The sequence below is a fragment of the Takifugu rubripes genome, chromosome 19, assembly GCF_901000725.2.
Source record: "Takifugu rubripes chromosome 19, fTakRub1.2, whole genome shotgun sequence".
NCBI classification, from domain to species: Eukaryota; Metazoa; Chordata; class Actinopteri; order Tetraodontiformes; family Tetraodontidae; genus Takifugu; species Takifugu rubripes.
The window spans coordinates 18,357,408-18,382,543 of NC_042303.1; the positions used below are offsets into that span (position 1 = coordinate 18,357,408).

The following is a 25,136-nucleotide window of genomic DNA, read 5'->3' on the forward strand; positions in this document are numbered from 1 at the left end:
ACAGTAGATCCACATTGGGTGTGTCACCACGTCTGCTTAGTGTGGTAACCTGACAAAACAGCAGTGATGATGGCTTATAGCGCGCACACACACACACACACACACGCACGCACGCACACACACACACACACACACACAGCTGCAGGACGCGCAGCTGCACAGATTTACTGGTCACACTTTGAACTGCATCTGTATCTGTAACTTTGGGTTTAACTCCGTTAAACTGCTGCATGTTTTGATGCTGCAGCTGGCGGTAATCGTGTGTGTGTGTGTGTGTGTGTGTGTGTGTGTGTGTGTGTGTGTGTGTGTGTGTGTGTGTGTGTGTGTGTGTGTGTGTGCCACTAACACAATCATGATGTGGGACAGCAGAGCTCATGTCTCAGAATCTGGCAGCAAACGCTGGACTCATTGTGTTTCATACGAGGACAACTCAGTCCGAGGCCGCAGCTGGAGGCCAATTTAGATAATTATTTCCAAATCCTCGGGCTGTTTCAGATTGTGCTGATTCTAGTCAAGCGTGATGTAGCAGGAGCAGCCTGTAGCCGTCAGGAAGGTCGGAGGATCTCAGGAATGTCCCTGGGTTAGTGCGATAAAAGACGATCTGACGCTGCTCGTGAGGGTGCTGAAGGTGGCAGGAAGAGCCTGAGTAAGAGCGGCCACGTTTGAAGACCTGAGAGGCGCTGGTGAATGTTTATAATGCTGTAATAACTGGGAACTACAACTGGAGTTAAATAATAATAATACCAATGACGACAACAACAATTATAGTACTACTACTACTACTAATAATAATAATAATAACAATAATAATAATAAAGAGGAGTCATAATGGTGTGTTTAAGTGTAACGATGTGTTTAAGGGTAACGGTGTGTTTTAGGGTAACGGTGTGTTTAAGGGTAACGGTGTGTTTAAGTGTAACGTGTGTTTGAGGGTAACGGTGTGTTTAAGGGTAACGGTGTGTTTTAGGGTAACGGTGTGTTTAAGTGTAACGGTGTATTTAAGTGTAACGGTGTATTTAAGTGTAACGGTGTGTTTAAGTGTAACGATGTGTTTAAGGGTAACGGTGTGTTTAAGTGTAACGGTGTGTTTAAGGGTAACGGTGTATTTAAGTGTAACGGTGTGTTTAAGGGTAACGGTGTATTTAAGTGTAACGGTGTGTTTAAGGGTAACGGTGTATTTAAGTGTAACGGTGTGTTTAAGGGTAACGATGTGTTTAAGGGTAACGGTGTGTTTTAGGGTAACGGTGTGTTTAAGTGTAACGGTGTATTTAAGTGTAACGGTGTGTTTAAGGGTAACGGTGTGTTTAAGGGTAACGGTGTGTTTAAGTGTAACGGTGTGTTTAAGGGTAACGGTGTATTTAAGTGTAACGGTGTGTTTAAGGGTAACGGTGTATTTAAGTGTAACGGTGTGTTTAAGGGTAACGATGTGTTTAAGGGTAACGGTGTGTTTTAGGGTAACGGTGTGTTTAAGTGTAACGGTGTATTTAAGTGTAACGGTGTGTTTAAGTGTAACGATGTGTTTAAGGGTAACGGTGTGTTTTAAGGTAACGGTCTGTTTAAGTGTAACGGTGTGTTTGAGGGTAACAGTGTGTTTAAGTGTAACGGTGTGTTTAAGGGTAACAGTGTATTTAAGTGTAACGGTGTGTTTAAGGGTAACGGTGTATTTGAGGGTAACAGTGTGTTTAAGTGTAACGGTGTGTTTAAGGGTAACAGTGTATTTAAGTGTAACGGTGTGTTTAAGGGTAACGGTGTATTTAAGTGTAACGGTGTGTTTAAGGTTAACGGTGTGTTTAAGTGTAACGGTGTGTTTAAGTGTAACGGTGTGTTTAAGGGTAACGATGTGTTTGAGGGTAACGGTGTGTTTAAGGGTAACGGTGTGTTTGAGGGTAACGGTGTGTTTAAGGGTAACAGTGTGTTTGAGGGTAACGGTGTGTTTGAGGGTAACGGTGTGTTTAAGGGTAACGGTGTGTTTGAGGGTAACGGTGTGTTTGGTAGCGTGAACATTTCATCCCAGCGGGAAGGTCATTGGTTTGTTTCTCATTTAGCTTTTCTGTGTCTCTAAAATTCTTTAATTTTAAAATCCCACCAATTTTTTAACAAATAGTTTCATTGTTTAATTTCATGTCTTGATTTTTGTGTTCTGATCCACTCAAGATTCTGAAGTATTTACAGGATTAAAAAGGCTTGATAGAGACTTGGAGCGGGAAGAACGACGACAGGCTGATGAATGTTTCCAGTTTCACCTCTGAGGGTTGAAGACGACGTGTAGAATCTCCCAGAATCTCTGGATCCAGACTGGATCCAGAGACTGGATTGGATTCTGATCAAGGGGGAATCGATTCTTCTGACCTTGTTCATATCAAAGGGTGTGACGGACGCCTGAGGTTCAGCCTCAGACTCCCACCGTCTCAGGAGGGTGCGGACATCCTGATCCTGATCCCGATCCCGATCCCGATCCTGATCCTGATCCTGATCCTGATCCTGATCCTGATCCATCGATGACGGAGGATCAGTCAGTGATTCTGAGACTTTAGGCCATATTGGTCAGAGACAGATCAGAGATCTGGCGGCGATCATCCACGTGGACAGAACTCACACACACACACACACACACACACGCACGCACGCACGCACGCACACACACACACACACACACACACACACACACATCTGCTGGTCTCAACTCCATTGCTAATGACAAATCAAATCCTCCCTTTTATTAAAGCACATTTATCCAAAAGACCTGAACTAATCTTTGCAAAGTCTAAATGATTTTTTTTAAAACTTTTAATCATTGTGAAACCTATTATTAGTTCGTTTGCAGAGAGGTTGCTGCATTCGGTTCATCACAAGAAGTAATTATCGATAAGAGCTTTTTTACTGCTGAGAAAGTGTAAATGTCCCAGATAAACTCAGACCAACACCGCCCCCTACAGGCCGCGCGCTGCAGCGCCCCAGCACTCACTCCGATATCAAAACAAAAAAAACTCCAAATTAATCAGTTTCATCACGACTAAAGTTTGTGTGTGTGTATGTGTGTGTGTGTGTGTGTGTGTGTGTGTGTGTGTGTGTGTGTGTGTGTGTGTGTGTGTGTGTGTGTGTGTGAATGGTATATTTGGTATATTTTACAAAACCGAAACTACTACTACTACTACTACTACTACTAATAATAATAATAATAATAATAATAATAATAATAATAATAATAACGATGATGATGATGATGATGATGATGATGATAATAATAATAATAAGGGGGACAGAGGACGCTACGGTTTTATGAGGGTGAAGACAGCTCCGATGTCCTGGGGCTGCTGCTGTTATTCACACGTGCGCGAGCACGCGCACACAGAGTCACCACCAGGCTGCACTCCTGCACCGTTTATCCACGATGACTCCATGTTGTGTAGCTGCAGCACCAGCTGCGGTCGTCCATGTGTAGCAGGGCAGCGATGTGCACGTACATGTGAGGAACCTTCAGCGAACAGAACTTTTTATGGGTGTTTCAAACTGGGATGATGTCTGCTGAGTCGCTCGTGCTCGTATCGGGAAAATCTTTGTCTGATCAGACACGAGCTCGTTTCCCCGAGCTTGACGGGGAAAGGCAGGAGGCGGAGGTTCGGTTGAGCCTGTCGGACTCAGATATGATGTTGTGTGAATCGATACTGTTGTGAGATGTTCTGTGCACGCCGTAGGAGCCGGCGTGGGAACCCGCAGCAGTCGGCGGTGCACGTTACCACGGGCATTGTGGAGATCCATAAATGTCAAGTGTGCGTGAGATCTCACACTCGCTCCCACCACCAGGCTCTCCAGTTTGTCTTATTTTACCCAGTTTCTTCAGAAACACACTGACACCATCACACACCAGTTTAGATCTGAAACCCTTACTGGTTGATGTGGTGAAGCAGTGTGTTGCCCCCTGAAACTGGGCCGTGTTGGCTGGTGGCAGGAAGCAAAGGTTGGGCAGCAGCACCAGCGGGGTCGGGTCCACCCACGGACCCACTGCCCCCCCACAGGGACCGAAACCACCTGGAGCTTCTTACTGGTGTGACCTTGGCAGAATAAAGGTCTTCCTGCTACACAGTTCTCTTCTCCTTGTGTATGAGCAGAGGTTGGAACTGATCATGATTAGGGTCAAAGGTCAGAGGTCAGGTGGTGCTGTACAGGTGACTGAAGCCTCTGCCTTTGGTTCTGTTTTCCCCAGGACGGATCTGCAGCCTCGGTTCTGACCTCAGTCACACTCGAAGCTTTGAGAGTCCACCTTGAGAGAGTTGGAGGCTACTGGAGCAGAAGTGGAATTCCACGCCTGCAATTACGGAGCAACAGGGTGCACGAGAACTATTTGAGCTGGGAGGGAGAATCAGGTGGGGGCAAAAAGAGCGAACAAACAGCTTATGAAAGAGTTCCAGCGGGAGCCACATTAATGTCTCTGTTTGCTTTATTCTAAAAGAAACAGTCACGGCTACACTGAATGAGATGATACACAACAGGGAGGAGGTAAATATTAGAGTGAGAAGGTAAATAAAAGCAGGCGGTAACACTCAGGTAACAGGCGCTCAATAATACAGGCGACAAACACAGGGCAGGATGGAAGGACTCAGGGCAATAACAGTGCTCTGGCTCTGATTTACACCATCAGACGTGGGGTTGGAGCTCTGTCTCACACAACATTTGTCTTTTTTTATTGTTTCAGAAGTGGAACTGCACACAGACGCTTCACATTCATGTTCAAAAATCCAAAAATCAAACGAAAAAAACCGACATGCGGAGCAGTTGGCCGAGGAGCAGCAGCCGCGCGTCCCTCAGGTGTGAGCAGGAGTCCAGAAACATGCGGAAACGTGTTACACAGGCACTGGTGAGATTTTATAGATGTAGTACAAAAAAATAGAGGTGGTATTTCCACACAGGCACTTTAACATGTTATAGAAAACATACCCTGAAAGACTGTCTCTCCCAATGGTGACAAAAACAGACGAGACGGGGACATGAGCTCTGCCAAATGGTTCTTAAATCTTCCCCAGACACCTTCTCGTGTTTCCAGAAGGGCTCTTAATTATCAAACGAGGCTGCTTATTCTCTCTTTAATGGTGACTGTCTGTTCTGAATCTCTCGGTGAGAGCCGTTAGCCTGTCGGCAGAAATTAAACCAAGGGAACGCCAGCAGACTCTCCCCAACTACAAGTACTGCTCCCTTTTCTCTGGTGGGGTACTTTTAACATTTGGTCTGCAATTCAAAAGGGAAAGAAAGAGATGTTTCAGTTACACAGCAAATTAAATAAAGCGAAAAGACGCACGTGAACAAAAGCCAAACGGATTTGTTATAAACGAACTCCAGAAATCTGAGACGCTTTCATCTCATTGTTAAACTTCAATAGAATTAGAAACACAGTCTTTTGAAGGGTCAACAGACCACCGGAACTATTATGGACTGATCACGGATAGTTTGGAGATATTCGGCTTTAAAGGAAAGAAACAGGAGACGTTTGAGGGTCTCAGGTCTCGTTAACGCCGCTAACGTGCAGATGTAGCGATGGAGGGATAATAAAGGAGTCCAAATTTAAAAGGGGGGAAAGGACAGAAGGCAGTTGAACAGGCGGACAGTCGTCGGTAAAAAGGCAGGGCTGATCAGTCAGGGAAACTAGTTTCACTCAACAAGTCTGCCCTGAATTAAAGGAGAGAAGAAAAGAGTCAGAGAACACGATTAGACGACAGGAGGGGGAAAAGAGACACATAAGGCGCATTCTCATAACAGCCAGGGAGACAATGGGATGAGAGATGATGAAGACGACGCCAAGAAGAGTGTAAAATCAGCCGGAGAGATGGATGAGGGATGGCATTCACCGGGATTAGCAGGATTAGCGTTAGCGTTGCGCTTGTCTCAATGATGCTGATGGATTTTACGTTTGCCATCCTAACATTTTAATTTGACAGCACTGAAGGTCATCATGAGGAAAAAAAATCTAGATGAATGTCAGAAACAATGTTTTAAATGAAGCATCATCTCGACCAGATCAGAGAAGAATAATGAAACAGAGTTTTGAGCCACGCTAGCTTTTATCTGCTGCTCTCAGTAGCTGCGTTACGCTAAACCGACCTTTAGCTTCCGCTTTAACAGCCCATTAAATAGGCTGTCTAAAGGTGTCGAACCCTGACCGCTGTTTATTCCTGTTCAAGGCACAGCGGCTTCATCTAAAGGCCAAAGGAAGGTTTCCCGAGACCTTCACACCCATAATCTGGGAGTAACAGCACACAAACGCCGACACAGCAGAGACGACTGTAAGATGGGAGGCTGGAGAATTACTGTTAGCTGATACACAGGTGACGCACAGCCAGGGATCATAAATCAGAGCTCGTTAGTAGATGAAGCAGTGGGATGTGTGAGGAGGAGGAGGAGGAGGAAGAGGAGACCTGCATATCTGATTGTTGCTTTTGGAACATTTGACTCCCCCAACAAAACAAGGAAGGCACTTTTTTAACTCTTCTCCTCCGTTTCTGTTCTGTTTCAGTTCAGATTGTGTCACATGTGTTGAGATCTGAGATGGTTTAGCAACCCTGTAGTCATGCGTTAGAAACCATCACGTGAAGGCTTCGGCGTTGTTATCGGAGCCCTACGTCTCCCCCAGCAGCAGGAGAGCTGCACCAGTGGAGTGAAAATACACGAGAAAATAGGAAGCAAACTGTAAGTGCAGCCCCAACAGGAAGCATAGGACATGCTGATAATAGTTTACTGTCCATCCTCTCTGGGATCTGTGGGGACACAGCCTGTAGTTTGGGCACCAGACAGATTGTTTGGGCTGATCTCTGAGTGTGGCTGTGATTGCTGGGGCTCTATCTCAGCCCAAAGCTGCCCCTGCCACAGCTCTGCTATCACAGACATCATTTTAGCCCCAGCGGATCCATCTGTGCAGGCAGCAGGAGCAGCTTCGGTGCTGCGGGCCGGTGCCGCGCAGCTAACACGCTGCGTTAGGAAGCCCGCTTTCCTTTAGTGGGCGTCAACAATCGTTCTCTATCAATCTCAAATGTACTGATTTGGTTTGTGTGTTTATTGCATCCAGAAACATTAAATCATTCTGATATATGTCACACAAAACCAGGCTGACGTGGGAGCAAAACTGGATTTCTTGGTGAAGCTATGAGAGGTCAGACAGCGGAGGTGTCCACACACGATGGCAGAACGGACCCTCGTGGTCAGCAGCGCCACTCATCACCTCCTAAATCCACCGGCTTTTTTAGGGGCTTTTTGGTTTCAATTACATAAACGACCTGGAAACTGGCCACATCAGTGCTGGAGCCTGCGCAGCAGCATCGATGCTCCCTATCCTCCACCCACAGGTCAGGTGACTACATCTGAGCACTCACAGTCTTCAGCTTCATTCTAGCAGGTTCAATTTGGAAATCAAACTATGGGATGGTGTTGCCAAACGTGTCCGATGCTCTCTGTTTGAGTGGCTGCCTGAAAGGGGGGGTGGGGTTTAGACGTACTCCCTGGATGTGGAAGGCTGTGATTGACGGTAGTATTGCTGCCCTCGTATGTCTTTGGAGCAGGAGCAGCACAGCAGGGAGCCGCCCAGAACCGTCAGGCTGGCCGCCGCCCAGCCCACAAACAGGGCGGAGCCAAATTCATACCTGCACACGCAGAGAGAGTTTGTTCATTGTCAGATCATAAAACCTCCAAGCATGTGACTGAAGCTGGTGCTGTTTGGCTGAATTGGTCCCAAACCCATGAAACAAGCGTCTCATTGATTTAAGCTGCTGAGAAGGTGGGAAATTAAAGCTGGACATGTAGTAACACCTGTACTTACCTGGCGTTGGGGGGGGTGTTGGGGTTGAAGAACTGATAGGACACCTGTGTGGCGTACCAAGACACAGACACCAGCGTGCACAGGCCTGTGGGAGGAAAAGAGGGGCAAAGAAGCTGAAGCAAGCTAAAAACAATGGGGGAGGGGGTCATTTTTTAACCCACAGAATTGTGGTTGATATCTTAGTTTAGTGGTTGCTCCCAAAATGACCACTTCCTGTTTACAGGCGGGAGCTGTAATTGGCCCCTTTAAGCCTGGTGAATTTAGCCAGAAAAAAAAAAAGCTGCAGCGTGAAAGGTTCTAGTGAGGTGACGGTCGTTGGTGCACGGAAGCGAAGCCCGTGTGCTGAAGCCCCACCTGCGAGCAGGAAGAGCGCCCCCCCAGACACGGCGATGCGGCCCTTGGTGGCCGGGTTGTTGTCGCCGACCTTAGTGCACTTCATCCCCACGACGCTGACGATGATGCCGATAAATCCAAGCAGCACCGACACCACCATGAGGGCGCGACATGTCTGGATGTGGACTGGAAACAGGAGAAGATGGCGGTGGGGGGGGGGCAGACAGGACAGACGGGTCAGAGAGGGAACGCTCCAGGCAACAACTCCTGCTGACTGTGATGTTTTCCTGTCGCGGGACCTGGAACACCGACCAGATTCCGAATAACGTGAGATCATGACTATTGATGTGTTGCTGTTGACATGTTCTCCATCCCATAGTTGCATCCGTTCTCATCCCTGTGGAGCCACTCACAGCTCTGGCGTCACCATCCAAACTCCCAGAAATGTTCCCAAAGCTCCTTTTTCTCAGCTCAAAGACCTTGAAAAGGTCTGCAGCTCTAATCTCGCTCATGCTGCTGCACTTTCCTCTCCTCATATTAATGTTCTTCCCACACAGGCTTCAGCACACACATAACTTAGTGGGAGGAACATATTTACACATATTTACACATATTTACACATATTTACACTCGCACGTATGTGCAAACACACACAATATCTGCACACAGGCAAAAGGCTGTAGGTGGAACAGATGAAGCACACAAGTGTGTCTTCCTCCGGCTGTAGGAGGGCCTCCGTTACGGGCTCCAAACACTGGGATTAGTGTGACTTTGTCACAAAGCAAGATTGTTTTCCCGGGGCTGTCGCCACGGCGATCAGACGCGACAAACACAGCCGCTCGCGAGCGCCGACGCAGGATGGTTACGCGGCCGTCGGCCACACGTTTACCGTCTCATTCAGTGGTTGAAGCCCAACAGCTGCAGTCAACGAAGATCTGATCTGATCTGATCTGATCTGATCTGATCTGATCTGATCTGATCTGATCTGATAAGAGGAGTATTTGAACGTCCCTGGATTCATGTGCTGTTGCAACATAAATCCTGCAGGTGGTCCAACTGTGTGGACCAAAAGATGTTCCCAGAACTTTCCCTCCTATCTCGACCCAGTTGGTTCTGAATCAGGATAGAATACAAAGAAGGTGACATCAGAAGAGGGAGGGAGTGACGCCAGGGCTGGGGGTCACACCACTGCACCGTCAGTGAGGCAACATCTCTGAAGTTCTGAGAGGAGGAGGCAAACTTTGAAGAGTGATTTATGGCTCCGGACCATCAAAGCCTCCAACAAAGACCAGAGGGATTTCTGAGAAGACCCAAATGACTCTGACCAGGTTCATTCAGTCACAACCCAGAAGGGCACTCGGGGCCACTGGGACGAGAGCCAGAGTGAGTGTGTGTGTGTGTGCGTGTGTGTGTGTGTGTGTGTGTGTGTGTGTGTGTGTTGGGGGGGGCTGGAGACCATCTATCTCACCCATTCACTCCTCTCCCTCCACGACCACGGTTGGCTGTGCCAGCCACAAGTTTTCACTGACTCTGTGTGTGTGTGTGCGTGTGTGTGTGTGTGTGTGTGTGTGTGTGTGTGTGTGTGTGTGTGGACGCTGTAAGGTCTCTTTGTGAGGTCACTGATGACTCTGTCACACGTAACATCTGTCAGCACCCTCAAAGACAGTCTGGATACCACAGAGATCATAAATCTTTGCCGTTATGAGGTTATTACACGTGTTATTACGCACGGCTGGTTTTCCTTTGTGGTTTTCACTGGTGTAATTGCGTATCTTCTGCCTGGGGCTGTGTGTGTTTCCCAGAGGAGAGCTGCCCACCTCCGCCCTGCCGTCTCCCGGCTGTGAATAATCCTGCTCATCACCTGCAGGAGCTCGGAACGCTTCCTCCCACCACCGGAACGCTGCACAGTCTGGTGGACAATTACACCTCCGCCTCCTGCTGCTCCTGGGAGACGCTCCTGGCGGAGGCAGCGTCGAGCGTGGCGTGACTTTTCTGAGCGCAGACACATGACTGACTCCTGTTCTCCTCGTTTCATGGGTTCGGGGGGGTTCTGAGTGCACCTGCTATCGATCGGGAAGGTTCGCTCCCATCAGGACGGATCCTCTCCTCCAAAAGGCTCTTTGGATCGTGTGCGCCTTCAGTACTGACTGGGCGCATTAATGGAACACTATGCGCGTGTGGGGAAGACAGAGTGCATTCTGGGAATATCTGGAGAGTGTGGCTCAACACTGGCCTTTTCTTCTCCTCACAGCCACTATTCATCAGCAGGACAATACGCTGCTCTTATTGTGGCCACTGACCAAATCAGATGGAAGATAAAGGCAGCACGGAGCAAAACGTTCTGGTCCCACCCAAACACCAGCGCGGTTGGGCATCGTTGAGGGCAGGTTTGCTTCAGCGGGACACAACAACAGTCTCACAGTTATTAGGCCGACCCCCCATCTGGAAACTCTGATAAGACGACTTAAGCAGACAGCGGACGAGGGATTCGTATAATCTGTCTGCCATTAATTATCAGCCTCCAGATCCTTCCTACAGATTGGAGATGGCAGGAGTTGGATTCTTAGATCATTTATGTGTGATTTACACATTCCTGACCCCTGACCCCCCCCCCCCCCCCCCCACACACACACACACACACACACTCCTCACGTTCCTCTATCATACGTTGTATGTGGCGTCGTATCTCCATTAAAATCAACTTTATCACTCATTTAAGTCACTTATATCCTCTGAAGCTCTGGGGGGGTTCTGTCCCATCAGGTTCTGCTGCTCACGGGTCCTAATAATTGCTGGCAGTGATTCACACGTTTCCAGAACTCTTTGACACGTGATTTACATATTTCACGTTAACCTCAGCTCTATTTTCAGAACACTCACAATAGCAAATATCATCACATTTGCTATTTAAGATGTTTTTTTCTTTTAAGAAATCAACTGTTAAACTTTCCGCGTAGTTAGAGTAAGCAAAAAAAAATGGAGACGGGCTCCAAGTGGAAGTGTTGGGAGGCTGTACTCACTGTCCAGCGAGAGCATGGAATCAAAGATCTTGCACTGCACCTGCCCGGTGCTCTGAGAGGCGCAGCTCATCCACAGCCCCTCGTACAGACCCACGGCCGTGATGATGGCGTCCCCCGCGTACGACGACTGCTTCCACTGGGGCAGGGCGGTGGTGGAGATGATGCCGATCCAGCCGCCAAGTGCCAAGAAGTAACCCAAGAGCTGGAGACCTGAGTTGGCCATCCTGGTCTAATCGAGTCCCTTCTTTACTCTTCCAACAGCTTGTGTTCAGGTAACTCTGACCCTCCGCAGGTCTCTGGATACTCTTTTCTTACTCTTGTTTCACTATCTGGACCCTCTGAGCATCTCCTTCTGCCTCCCTGATTTATCTATCATCTGCGGGACTCTACCCCTGGACGCTGACACTTTCCTTTGTCTCTTCTTCTTCTCTTCCTTCTTTGTCTCTCCGGCTCCTCTGTGGGGTTTGGAGACTTTCTGGTTTTCACCGGTTCAGCTCATCAAGCATCTCTGCTTGGCTCCTTCCACATCACGCTCTCTGCTGCTCACTTTCTTTCTCCCCGCTACAATCTGTCCATCTGTTCAAGGCTAAAGTGGCTCCATGAAGGGCAGCAGAAAAAAGAAAAAAACAAAAACCTGCACACAAAACAGCCCTTAACAGGCTGAGCAGAGAGGGATGGGATAGAGTGCTGAGCTGTGATTGGACCCGTCCCTGTTGGTGGAACGCCCAGCGGAGCCGAAGAGAGATGGGCCGCTTGGAAAAATACTCACTGTTGCAACAAAGCAGCAGTGGGAAAAGGGATAATTTCATTCATGAAAAATAGCGCAGCGATCCTCTGAGCAGATGCCCTCCGCTCTCGGCTTGATGGATGTTGAGCTTCCTTCTGTTGGTGACACTTTAAAAGTTTGCCGGCCCTGCTGGAGCTGTGGAGGTGGCGGTGGCGAAGCCACAAACACGTAAATCAGCATCTAAACAATGCCCGGAGTGAAAAGGACGTGTCACCTCCAGGCAGGCCCTCTCGAAGTTATGAGCAAGCTTCCCCGTCACCATGGCAACCCCGGCTACTGAAGGGAGGGAAAGAGGGTGACCTGGCGAGAGTTCGCCCAACTGTACGCCCTTACGAGCCGTAAATGCAGACGCACTCCAGGCTTTTGTCCGTGTGTGGAGTGCGGAAATCAGTTTTCCCACAGTTGCACATCCAGCCGGCCTCATTAAAGCACCGTCAGCTAAATAAATCAATAATCCCATTAAAGCGTGCACACTCACACACACGATTGGCTGTTTTCTCACATCTGTAAGAGAAATGTCTCACCCCCCCCACACACACACACACACACACACACACTCCTACTTTGGTACAATTGTCTTTTCCGTCTCCTCTTTACTTCACCTCCAGACTGGAACTGCTTGACTCTTCCAACCACCAGAACATGTGAACAAGCATGTGACCTCACTCAGCTCATATCAAGCATGAACGTCCTGCTGAGGGAAGAACCGACCATACATGGCTGCGGATCAAACCGATCCTGCTTTTACCGTCTTCTGAGCCGAGCCACACATGTGACGGCGAGATACGTGTTCACATTTTTCACGTTTCTGGTGTTTAATGAGGGGTTTCACATGTGTGTTGAGCTGCGGGCAGAGGTCAGCTGAGCAGGAGGGGCAGAGACGAAGGAAGAGATGGTAAACAAGTGGTTAGTTCCAGTGAGGAGTCGGGCGGAGGCTTCCATCAGGTCTGTCTGGGTTTGAATCACAACAACAAACTCCCACCGGGGGGAAAATGGCAGCAGGTTTCAGAGAAAGTGTCATCATTCGAGCCGTAAAGGAGGGAGGAGACGCAGCCGTCTCAGCCGTCTGTGGTCACCTTTCAGGTCTCTTTATGCTTAAAGACGTCATGTATCCAAAGAGAGAGGGAAAGTTTCCTGGGCTGAACGTGCAGCGTGTTGATTGGGCTGGTGAGTGTTGGTGCAGGGTGATTAGAGAGGCTCAGAGGAACTGGGAGGTGGGCTTTGTTTCTTCCTGTCGGCCCTCGTGTTCAGCAGCTGGAGCTTCAGATTGAACTGGCACTTTAAACCTTTCAGCAAACGTCTCAGATAATGTTGTTATTCCCTTTATTATCGTTATTATTTATCAGCTGATGCCAAATCTGATGGCTGGAGAACGAAATACCAGGATCCGTTTCCTGTCACATTAAGGATCAACCTGACAGGAAGTGAAGCGTCTCTCAGCTCGTCTCTTGGACCAGACTCATCCCTCTCTTCTTCCAGCTCTTATCTGTGATGAGACTTTCCCCCAACAGGAAACTAACAAATGTGCTGTGGACACTCTCATACCCACGTGCAGGCAATTAAGAAACAGGGGCTGATGAGATTAGCTGCTGTTGTCAAGGTAACCGTGAGAAACATGTGGACATGTAAACAGTAGTGGACAATTATGTAACCGGCAGGTTTTGGCAGAGACTTCTGTCCCAACAGCAGAGACACGTATGGACGTAAACACGCAGGAGTCACTCTCACATGTGAAGGTTGATGAACGTCAACTCTGGAGCTCCTCCTGAGCAGCTCCTCCTGAGCAGCTCCTCCTGAGCAGCTCCTCCTGAGCAGCTCCTCCTGAGCAGCTCCTCCTGAGCAGCTCTAGAGCTCCTCCTGAGCAGCTCCTCCTGAGCAGCTCCTCCTGGGCAGCTCCTCCTGAGCAGCTCTAGAGCTCCTCCTGAGCGGCTCCTCCTGAGCAGCTCCTCCTGAGCAGCTCCTCCTGGGCAGCTCCTCCTGAGCAGCTCCTCCTGAGCAGCTCCTCCTGAGCAGCTCTACAGCTCCTCCTGAGCAGCTCCTCCTGAGCAGCTCCTCCTGGGCAGCTCCTCCTGGGCAGCTCCTCCTGGGCAGCTCCTCCTGAGCAGCTCCTCCTGAGCAGCTCCTCCTGAGCAGCTCCTCCTGAGCAGCTCTACAGCTCCTCCTGAGCAGCTCCTCCTGGGCAGCTCCTCCTGGGCAGCTCCTCCTGGGCAGCTCTAGAGCTCTCAGCTCTGCTCTCCATGGGGCTGAACATGGCCTTTGTCCTAAAGTGGACAGCAGCAACAGATGCTGTGGACCTGTGGAATCTGCATGGTGGCTGTGGAGGAGCAAGAACGCAGAACGTCTGCTGAGCCTGTCGTGTGCTGGTTTAATGCTCTGGTTTCTCCACTGGAACCATGGACGGGACTTTCCAGGAAGCCCCCAGCATCTAATCCAGCCATCCAAGTTCTCAGAATTCCTTTTTCATCCGCTGTTGCCTAAACTCGGCGTGCTCGACCTGGTTATTGTAACGTGTTTCAGTTCACTTGTTCGTTTCATTCTGATGGTGGTCGGCATCACACATGACCACCAGAGGGTCACCCTCCCTCACCCCCCCCCCCCCACCCCCTCCTTCATCGAGGGTCCCGTCCATGCATCAGTGCGCGCCGCCGCTCAGCCTACACCCTCTTTGCATCTTCCCTCCCCACCTCTTCTTTCTCCCCCTCCCGAGATTTTCCAGACCCCTGTTGCACTAAGCTGAGCTTAAGAGTCAGCTGAGCTGATCAAAGACCGTAGCGATGTGGTGGCTAACGAGAGACGAGAGTTCCCAACGACACAGGACCTCCCAGAGTTCCCACTGCCACAGACCTACTGTTGCTGGAACTGATGGCAGGAGCCGAGCTGCTTGAACCTTCAGCCATGAGGAGCTGCGTGCTGGGTGTTGGCGGGACGCTGCCTGATCTCCCCAGGAAGCCTTGTTCACCTGCGTGATCTCCTGTGCACGTGGAGCCTTGCAGCCATGTTCAGCTATGAACAGCTCTGTTCCCAACTCTTCTCCTCCCACTCCCCCCACCGCTCCCTCCCACATCTCCATCTACAATTCTCCCTGTCACATCGACCACATTTGCCCTAATTAGCCCCCGTGCCCCCCTCCTCTTATTTCCCACCACTTCTTTTGTCCTTCATGACCTTTTCCAGTGTTGTTTTTTTTCCTTCACATCATATTTGCAGTGACCTGCTGCTGGAGGAAGTCAGTAGAAATACGACATTATGGATCAAACTCCGGATTTATGTATTGGTTTAGTTATATTATGGCAGCTTCAAGTATTGATCAGCGCTTATTAATCAGTTGTTTAATGAGTGATGAAGAATGATTCTGGCTTCTCGGTCCGACCAGGCTGGCAGTGAAGAGGCAGCATGATTAAACATTAACTGTCTGAAAGTCCCTGTTGCACCATGGGGGGGGGGGGCACTGCAGGTCAAAAAGAAAGCAAAGTCTCTGGAATTTTGTTTTTTGTCCCCGTTCTATTCATCTTTTTACCCTTCTGGGAGAAAAAGAGTAAAAAACAGTGTTGAGTGGGGGGCGACTATTTTACGGTTGCATGTATCTGGAGCCGGAAGGAACCTTTAACTTAAGGTTCTAAAAGGTGGGTACTTTTAACACACACACACACACACACACACACACACACACACACACACACACACACACACACACACACACACACACAAAGTCTCTTACTGTAGAGTGGGGCCTCTGAGCAGCATCAAGAGCTCCTCTGACCCTGGAGTAGACCCACCTGGGGTCACACTGCAGCAACGTTTCATAGCTTGAGCACAAATGTGGGATTTGAATCAACATTCTGGGTTTTAAAGCTGATTTCACGGGTACCAAATGATCAAATTTATGATTTTCCACAGGTTAATGATAAATGAAAATCTCTCTCGTTTCCATGCTGAGATGTGATCCCGAAAGGATCCGGCAGGATGGAGCAGCGGCCTAAATCCCTATCAGCTGAAGGTTTTGGTTCAAAGCAGCTGGTGTGTTTGAGTCTTTACCAGCATTAAATGTCTCCGAGACGTCAGAGTCGCCTTCTTCATGCAGACGATCTGGAAACGTTAATGTTCGTGTTGCCACTGCAGCCGTCCAGGATCATCACGGAGCAGCCTCGGCCGGGGGGGTCGGGGGGGGGTTAACAGATGAGGGCCACTGCAGAGAGATTTGAAAGGGAATGTGGGACTTAATCCACCTTATACGAGTCTCCGACCGGTGAAAGAAAGCAGAAGAAAAGAGGAGCATTCCTCTGCGCCCTCAGCGCAGCAGAGCTGCCGGCACCATTCTCCTGCCATCTGGCCTTAACCAAACACAGCGGGGCCGACCCACTCCAGCCCCTCCACCACTCAACCCCGGCCGTCCGGGTCCAGTTTGCAGCAGTGGGACGAGTGGAAGTTTCATTTTTGAGGTTTCATTTTAAAGAGGTTATTACTCTGCTACTGTAAAATCCCACAGGCAGCTTTGGTGGACGCCCCTCACCTGGTTGTGCTCCCAGAATGAGTGCTCAGGTGCTTCCTCCTCTCGGCTCTCCTTCCTTCTCATACAACCCACCTTCTCCATGAAACATACAAACTTGCCAGAACTGATAACCTCTTCAGAAGGCTGCTTTGTATGAAGAAGAATGTGTAAAATGGCTCCAGCCCTGTTTGGACTGAGCCCAGGGTCCAGCAGACCTTTCTCACACCCTTTGGCCCTTTTCTGTTGGCCTTCATTCCAGGAATTTGTCGCTGTCTCGTGAAGATCTCCCCGCCTCCGGCTCCTTCACCTCCTCCTTCACCGTCTCCCCACTGATTTATGTGTCTCTCTGACTCGTTTCCGTTTCATTGACACCAACTTTATGTCCCCACTTGTCTCTCTGAGCGACAGTTATTGAAGCATCATCGAGTCCGTCTTCGTCCCAGCAAGCAGAGGAACCAGCTGTAATGGGACCAAACGGCCTTCAGGAATCAATGATGTTCCTCTCGGGGGTTTATGGGTCACGGCTGGCTGAGGATCGAGAAGGTTTATCATGAAGGCGTATAGACCTCGGGACAGCACCTAGATGCACACACACGCACACACACACACACTCAAATCCAAACTTGTGTGAGAACGTGGAGCACGAGGAATTCCTGAGGTTTCATCTTTTTTACGAGGCACAATGAAAATGGCATTGACCTGTTGGTGCTGGGGTCTGTTCATCTGAAAGGTTCTTCAGAAGCAAACGGACTCGTTCCTTATCATGAACGTGACTTTAAGCAGACGCTTTAGCTGAGGGGGAAGCAGAGCCTCCACCAGCTTTACGAGGTTATAAATAATAACCCACAGCTTTAGATCCAAGTCTTTGGTTTAAAATAAAGAGCTCGTCATTCACTGAAGGGTTGTGACCGCGTAAAGACTCCAGACCTTGAGGGTTTACCCTCATCCCAGCCAGGACCCCTCTTCAGGGGTCTCCGCTGCCCTCTCAGCTGTGGTCCCAGGCCCAGACCGGCACAACTGTGATCCCAGTTCGATGGAAGAATAAGGAGGCAGTTCATGCTGGAGCTGAAGTCACTGGTCAGGCATCCGTCCCAACAATGTGGCCTCTGTGCCGTTAACACAAGGTTGGTTTTAGACCAGCGTCCTCCAGCAGCCGAGGACGGACAGATATGGGATCTCGTCTTGTGATGTACTCTTCATCAAATTTGGACTTTTCTGGACCCCCCCACCCACAGGTGTGAGTCCTCAGTCCTGCACCGGTGCTACACAGGTGTCCCACAGCGCTGAACAAGGCTTCATCCAGATCAGCCAAACCACTGAGCTCAGTGGAAAAGTTTCCTCCGGAGCAGCCGAGAGGTCGCCTCAGACCTCAGCAGCCTCCAACCAAAATCCCTCTCACGCTTAATCTGAGGGCTCTGTCCTGCTGCGTGTGACCCCAGCCCGCCACCGCTGTCTCCATGGTGCTGCTGCGTCCCCATGGAAACGCGGACCGAGCCCGGGCCGCAAACATGGGCTGCAGGAACTTCCCCCAGGAACCACTGAGCTTCAGCTCTGGCCTCAGACTCACATTAGACGTTGAGGACTTCATCATGTGCTAAAACTCTGGATTAGAGCTGAAGGTCCAGTGTGAATTTGATTAATTTAGGAATGAATATTAACATCTGTGTCAACAAACAGACTTCACACCTGTGAAAATCCCACATTTAAGGATAAAACTAACCTCCACTTGCTGTCTACACCAACATCTCCTGACAAAGGGGTTTATTTGATCCAGCCGCAACAATCAGGGACCCACCACAGCACCAGGACCAGGCTACAGCAGTAAAACCCCAAAACGTCTCAGGCCACTCGGCAAACATCAGCTGACAGCAGCACCTCCAGCTTCAGTCATTTAATTCAAAAAATGTCATTTATGAAAGACAAAAGCTGAAACTTGCCATTGTAGCTAAACGTGGTGCCTGTGATGAGGGAACAGTCAGAGACTGCTGTACCAACCACAGACGTGGCCTGTTCTCTACTGTACACCCCCCAGAGACACAAATACACTGAACACAAAGTAGCCTGTGTGTCAACACCAGCACACAAAGACAGCACTGACACACACACACGCACACACACACATTCAGTGCTGTAGGTGGTTGACAGTTGGCTTCTCAAGCATCCCCGTGAGCTTTATGAAATGAGAAGAAGTTATTCGGATAGTTCTGACATCTTCGCGCTGACAGAGTCCGGTTGTCTTGTTGCCGTGTGACTTTCATGTGTGCGCGGGTGTGTAGTTGTGCTACGCACGTGCGCTGCAGCTACAGCAGACTGCTGTGTTTGAATAGACATGCAGGAATTTTTCACTAAATATCCGAGTCAAACAGGAGGAACCATGTTCCACATGTGGGTCAGCAGCGACTGTCTCTGCTGGCACGCGTGAACGCCGCTCGTGCACGATCAACGTTGAAACTCCCATCAGGTTATTACACTGGTTATAATGTCGGTGCGACATTTAACTGACTCTCCCACTGGTCTGAATTCCCAGATTATAACAGCTCCGCAGAGCAGGAACAGGCTGATCCCTCAAATCAACGTTCAAATCCAAGCTGGTATTTTAAACGTGAGCTTTCCCAAAAACAAATTATTTTTTTAACAGATAACTCACTGTTGTGTTTTTGGAACAAATGCACTTATTAGTGTCAGCACTAATTAATAGTAATTTTGGTGAGTTATATAAAATGAAAAAGTGCTGATAAAAGGCCAGAATGAGCTGGGAAAATGCTGAATGTCAAACTCTGTTTTTACATTTACATTGCATTATGATTCCAAATGGACCCGGCTTTGTATTTTAAACTAAATATTTGTATTTGATGTATTGAAATTTATGTGCGTGGGGAAGAAAATGCTCAAATGGCGCCACCTACCGTCAGAATGGCAGTACTGCACAATCACTCCCGATATTTCAAAACGTCCTTTTAATTTCTATCATTTCAGCGTTGACACAGGTTTTTCTGAAAAGCTGCTGACAGCAGATGATTCAGGAAGCAATGCTTTGTGCATGCTCTGACCTTTACTGCAGGACTTCACAAATATAATTCCAAAATATATAAATCCGCATTTCCCACCTATTTAAGATCATTGAGGCTCACAAGTTTCAGTCATGTCAACAGCAGTCCTTTGGTATCGCCCACTTAAGTCTGACTTAAATACACTACTAAAATCAGATTTTAAAGCTTACTATAAACTTAAGACTCATTTTTCATTCAACCACCCACAGAGAAACAGTGGAAAAACACAGCACGCCCAGTCGTGAGGGCCGTCACATCAGAGCTCCTCTTTGCCGTCCTGAGAGCCTGAAACTGTTCCACTTCCTGCTTTGCTACTCTTGGTGGCAACTTTAACTGTCTTTTTAGCAGCTGACTTTGAGTCTTTTTTGTCTGTCTTCTTGGTTTTTGTCTTGGCCTTTGCTGAAGCTTGGCCCTTGGATTTTGCTTTGGGAGCAGCTTTGGCTGTTGATTTCTCTCCTGCTTTGACCTTTGACGACTTGTCTTCCTGGACAGCTGCTGCTGCTGCATCTGGTTGCTTTTCCTCTGGTTTTTCTTCTTGTTTCTCCTCTGTTCTCGCTTGTCCAGCGGACTCTGATGTTGCAGAGTGAGTCTCTGAGGTCTCAGCCACTTCATTTTTAATGAACTCCTGATTGACAGGAGCAGAAAACATCTTCAGCATCTCCTGAGCTTGGATCCTCTCCTGCAGAATAAAAGAGGATGCAGATTCTCATCAGCTCGTTCTTGGACGGGTAGAAGCAGAGACGTCCAGAATAGGAGAGCAGCTTGACGTAACCAAAGCATGAAGGCAGCGCTGGAGCTCCCAGCCGTGGGAGTAGTGCTGATCATTCCTACCTTTTCCTCGTGTGCAGGATCCAGAGTGAACCAGAGCGCCACGGCGCACCTCTGACCTTTGGTCACAGCTCTGACGCCGTGGGGGTTTTCCTTCCCTGCTCCAAACCCAACCATGCGGCCACACTGAGGACGGATCTCGGCCTACAGGCGTGTAAACAAAGTGACCCCCCCCACGTTTAGCACTGGGTTCACTTCACGCTCACGCTTGGATTAAATGAGGCGAAACTTTACCGTCACTGTTTTTGCATCCAGCTTGGTGAAGATGAAGTCGCCTCCTTCAAAGTCATCGTTTAGATAAAGGATGGCACTGCAGGGACACGGGGGGGGGGGGGGGGGGGACGTGAGGATGGAACATGGCTGTATGAAGATGTACGGACTCTTCAGCCCGTGCTCACCTGTAGTCCCTGTGCGTGTACGCCGGAGGCTCTTTTATACACTCGTTCATCTCCGACACCAACAGACAGTTGTCTGCATGGACGGGGTGACTCAGGTCTGTACGAGCTTCCTGTTTCTCTGAACCGAGGACAGCAGACATCGACCATTCATGAAAAACACCGTGGAAAGGTGGGAATTGGGTTTGAAAAGGAAGGACAGCAAGAGGGTGTCGGGTTGCCGTGTCCATGCACGTGCACGTGTGTGTGTGTGTGTGTGTGTGTGTGTGTGTGTGTTCAGGCAGCGGACGGAGCTACGAGTGCTGTGTGACGTCTTGGCTCGTACCGTCGATGGCGGAGCGACACACCAGGTGGGAGTAGGAGAAGTAGAGCGGAGTCTTCAGCTGGAAGTACAACTCCAGGATCCTTCTCGCCTTCTCGCTGACGTCGAAAAACGCACGAGCGCTTTTCAACGGAACTTTTCCCTCTTGCCCGAGCTGCAAAAGGTCAAAAGGGCATGACAAGAGTGGAGCTGTACGAAAAGCCGTGGAGTGAAGATGTCAGGCGCAGACCTTCAAGGCCTTGAGGACCGTCACTCCCTGGAACATCTCACCAGGAGAGTGAGGAGAGGGCGTCCCTCTGTAGCCGTCCCCTTTCAGAGCAGCTGCCTGAACATAGCGAGAACATCGTCATAGAAGAGCAGCTGAGCCGATACAGCAGAAGAACCCAAGTGAAGCTCCGATTGCTGTATTATTACTCACGTTGGAGAGGCGCTGAAGCTCCCTGCACTCGTCCTCAGAGATCACCTTGTCCAGCAGCACGCGCTGGGAGCCGTTCAGCTGCTTGTCCGTCATGCTCACCCTGATATCGTCCTCCTGCACCTGAGGGACACCTGCAGGACCAGCACCAGGACCCCTCCATGAAAGGATCCTCTGTGGTCCGTTTGCTCAGAGATCAGCGGGGGTTGAACGTACCTGGCTGCGGCGCCACCATCTTGGCCACGTCTGAGGAATCCTTCTTCTTTTCTTCCACCAGAGTTTCAATCTCCTTCATCAGGTTTCCGATTTCCTCCGTGATCCTTGCTGCCGTCTCTCTGTCGGCTCTGAGACGCACAGAGAAAACGAACCGTTTCACCCTCACGTCTGCGTTCATGCACACACACACACACACACACACACACGTGAGCTGCTGTCTCGTCTTACTTCTGCTTGTCTCTCAGTTTCTTTGGCATGATTTCCTCTGGTGTCCACTTGTCCTGAACACAAGGTCAGAGGTCAAACAACCAGCGTGAAAACACTCCAGCATGACGACGCTCCATAAAGTAAGAAGAATAGCAGCGATTTATCAACACACCGGATCCACAAACGTAATCCCAAAAGCTTCATATCCAAAGTAGAGCAGCTCTTTTTCCAGCATCGACTGCTGGATGTAGCGTTTCACCACCTGAAAGATCAGTTCAGTCTTGATTTCATCTAAAAGCATCGAACATCTCGCTCAACCCATCGACCACATCCCAACACCGCCCCCTTGTGGTGCAGATGAGGTTCGACCCGAGTTGAAATGACCCCACTTTACCTGTCGAGGCGATATGGTTTGAGCCTTGTCTTCCCCCAGCATCACAGAATAATAAGCCAGGTTGTCCTTCATCACTTCGTCATCAGGATAGAAGAGCAGGAAGGTCTTCGCACACTCGATGGCCTGTTCCAGGTTCTCACCTGGTCCCAGAAATACAGAAGGCGTGTGATTTTCTCCAGCAGGGGGTCCAAACACTGAAGTTGCATCAGTCTTACTGTTGTAATAGGAGAACTGCAGGTAGTTAAAGTGAGAGGGGAGGAAGTCGTCGAAGGGCTGGTCGGTGTTGGTGGCCAGCTCCAGCGCACAGCGCTGCTTACAGCTCAGCACCTGCATGTAGTGATCTGACACACAGAGGATCCCGAGTGATCACCACCAACAGGTTCACCTTGTTCACGTCTGCACACCCCCCCCAGAGACGCCCTGTCTTACCGGTGATGGTCTGGAACAGGTCGGCGCTGTACTCCATGTAGTTGTAGCCGTCGTAGTTGTAGGCGCCCTCGCAGAGCACTCGGCACTCCTGGTTGGAGGTGAAGAACTCCCTCACGGCCACCTCGAAGTGTTCGGCCGCCTGCTCGAAGGAGTCGTTGCTGTAGAACCTCTTCCCGAGCAGGAACTCGGCCTGTGGACAAGAGCGGGCAGGCGTCAGCAGAGGGGCGGAGGTGAGGTTGGAGGACAGTCGCGGCGCTTCTGTCGCTGCAGGTTCTAGACTAGAAAATCAACTTAAACTCTCATTTAGGTTTTTATGTGATGATTCAGCTGCAACCCTGAGATGGGTCCACGTAGGTTCCTCCGTGTTCCACCTAAACCACAGCGTATCCTAATCACCATGTGCTCTCTGGCCTCCAAATCCTTGAAGTGCCCTTCCTCAACTCCTGCCATCATCTTGTAGTAGTCCAGGTTCTGCCTCATCTCCACGTGATCCGGGTTGGCCTGGAAGAAGGTGTGGGCGGCGGCCACCGCTTTGTCCAGCTTGTTGATCTACAAACCATTTAAAATACAGAGAGATGATCAGCTGTAGCTGCGTTCACCAGCGCTGGGGGAGAAAAGTCCTGATTAAGTCTGGAAGGAAGGAGGACGCCAGTCTCAAGGTGGCTCAGCAGAGGGGAATGAACCTGCAGCTCCTGGCTCATTCGTGCTGCTGTGATCTCTTTAGATCACCACGGAGCTACACGGAGCTTTTTCTGGGGTGCTGAAGAAGCTCTGGGATGAAATCCCACGTAAATCCAAACATAAAGCAGTAAAGTTTATTGTAAATGTTCATCAGACTCCAAACTGTAGAGCCGTGTTCCTCCCTCACGGTGGCTTTAGAGAGCCCTGGAATTATTCTAAACCTTTTCATAGTGGGACCAAACAACGGCTGCAACGATCCTTTTTCTGGGCAGAATTCTCGCGTGGAGTGAATTCGGGCCTTTAAGAGACGCTGACTCCACCTTGAGACGTGGCATCGCTGTCTGGATTTGGGGGTTGGGGCTTCAGTCCCCGGCATGAGTGACATTACAAATCCAAAGTGCGGGGATCTTTCTGCTTTAGTCCGGTTCGGTCTGAGGGTTCGCGGAACTCTGGACTACCTTACATTTGTGGGGGTTTTGCAGTAATTCTGGCCTCCAGACATTTACCTTAAAATAGGCAACTTGTAAATAATTATAGGGGGTCCTCTTGCGAAATTCGAGCTCCACATCCTCGGTAACTTCATGCAGAGTCGGCGAACCCAGTTTTTCAGATTCGCAGGTTTTTACACAGTCGGCCCGTCTGAGGATTTTCTGGAAGAAGCCCAGATCCGCGAGAGATCCGCTCCCAGGGACCGGGTCTCCGGTTCCGGCCAGCTGATCGCCGAACGCGGTCTGGTTGGCGCAGCCCAGGCGGCACTGAGTCTTCACCTTCCGGACCGTGGCTTTATTCCGGAGCGCTTTCTCCATGTTGAGGATGACCGACAACCAGTCCCCTTTATAATAAGCCTCCACGGCCGAGTCAAACAGGAAGTCATAGGGTTCCAACACAAAGTGGGAACTCAGGTCGGAGAAGCACGGAGGGAAAATGAAGCAGAAGCAAAATATAAGCGGGTTACGGAGCTCCATGATGATGGAATATGCGGCTCTGCACAAGAGTCTCCACCAGCGAGGAAGGCTGAAAGTTTTTCCCTTCTGGGGGTGGAGTTTGGAGAGTAAAGCCTCCAGGAACCACCGCAAAGGGCCCTGGTGCCCGCCCACCCTTTAGAAATAAATGATGTGATTCTCTTATGAATATTATTAAATACAAACATTATAAACAGCTCTCCCTAAACCTGCGGTGCTGCTCTGATGGACTCAGCCATGCTGTGATCCTTTGCTGCTCTGCACTGATGTCAAGCTGCTCCCACAGGTCTAAACTAAACTAGTTTAAACTAAACTAGTGTGCTGCACACCAGTTAGGTCAGGGTCAAAGGTCTTCTCACTCACACTGATGCTTCCAAGCAGGTTCCATTTTTAGTCCTGTTTGCATCTCCAGCTTCTTGGCGACTCCCAGTTGTGAAGCCTAACTAACCTAACTAACCCAACACCTTGGATTACAAAATTCAACTCACTTCAATTCAAGACAAGTCTCTACCTCCTGGATTACTGACCACATTCATCATGTCTACCACCTGAACTATATATAAACATATACACACATATCTGCTATTTATTCCTTACTTTCAGAATTATTTTTAATAATTTAAACGAGGTGCTTATATAGGTGAAGAAACTTACAACGACACTACCCTAATTACTATCCATAATTAGTGTAATAATGTATTGTAACTAATGTATGTTATGACACCCCCCCCCCCCCCCGCGCGCGCTGTGCCGCACTGAAGGGGTTAATGGGCGCCTGTAAACAAATCCAATTGAAAAGGGAAACGT

The 25,136-nt window shown here is 49.4% G+C and overlaps 2 protein-coding genes across 3 annotated transcripts; both read right to left on the minus strand.

The window, feature by feature from the left end:
* Positions 1-4,420: 4,420 nt before the first annotated feature.
* On the minus strand, positions 4,421-11,783 carry cldn19 (claudin 19). Of its 2 annotated transcripts, none has more exons than XM_011617073.2 (5): positions 11,155-11,783; positions 8,156-8,320; positions 7,802-7,886; positions 7,482-7,625; positions 4,421-5,223 (listed from the first exon to the last, which is right to left on the minus strand). In XM_011617073.2, the coding sequence occupies exons 1-5, from the start codon at positions 11,375-11,377 to the stop codon at positions 5,175-5,177; spliced, it is 666 nt and encodes a 221-aa protein (XP_011615375.1). In that variant the 5' UTR covers positions 11,378-11,783; the 3' UTR covers positions 4,421-5,174. The 2 variants fall into 2 exon arrangements, with proteins under 2 accessions (XP_011615375.1, XP_029682990.1); XM_029827130.1 differs by having other exon boundaries at positions 4,421-5,661; positions 11,155-11,782.
* Positions 11,784-19,368: 7,585 nt separating this feature from the next.
* p3h1 (prolyl 3-hydroxylase 1) lies at positions 19,369-24,421 on the minus strand. Its single transcript, XM_003976165.3, has 15 exons — positions 23,874-24,421; positions 23,083-23,235; positions 22,687-22,876; positions 22,473-22,598; positions 22,258-22,397; positions 22,036-22,125; positions 21,885-21,937; positions 21,657-21,784; positions 21,444-21,574; positions 21,255-21,350; positions 21,029-21,179; positions 20,707-20,824; positions 20,543-20,618; positions 20,312-20,452; positions 19,369-20,159 (listed from the first exon to the last, which is right to left on the minus strand). Exons 1-15 carry the CDS (start codon positions 24,330-24,332, stop codon positions 19,737-19,739), a joined length of 2,475 nt encoding a protein of 824 aa, XP_003976214.2. The 5' UTR covers positions 24,333-24,421; the 3' UTR covers positions 19,369-19,736.
* Positions 24,422-25,136: the final 715 nt, after the last annotated feature.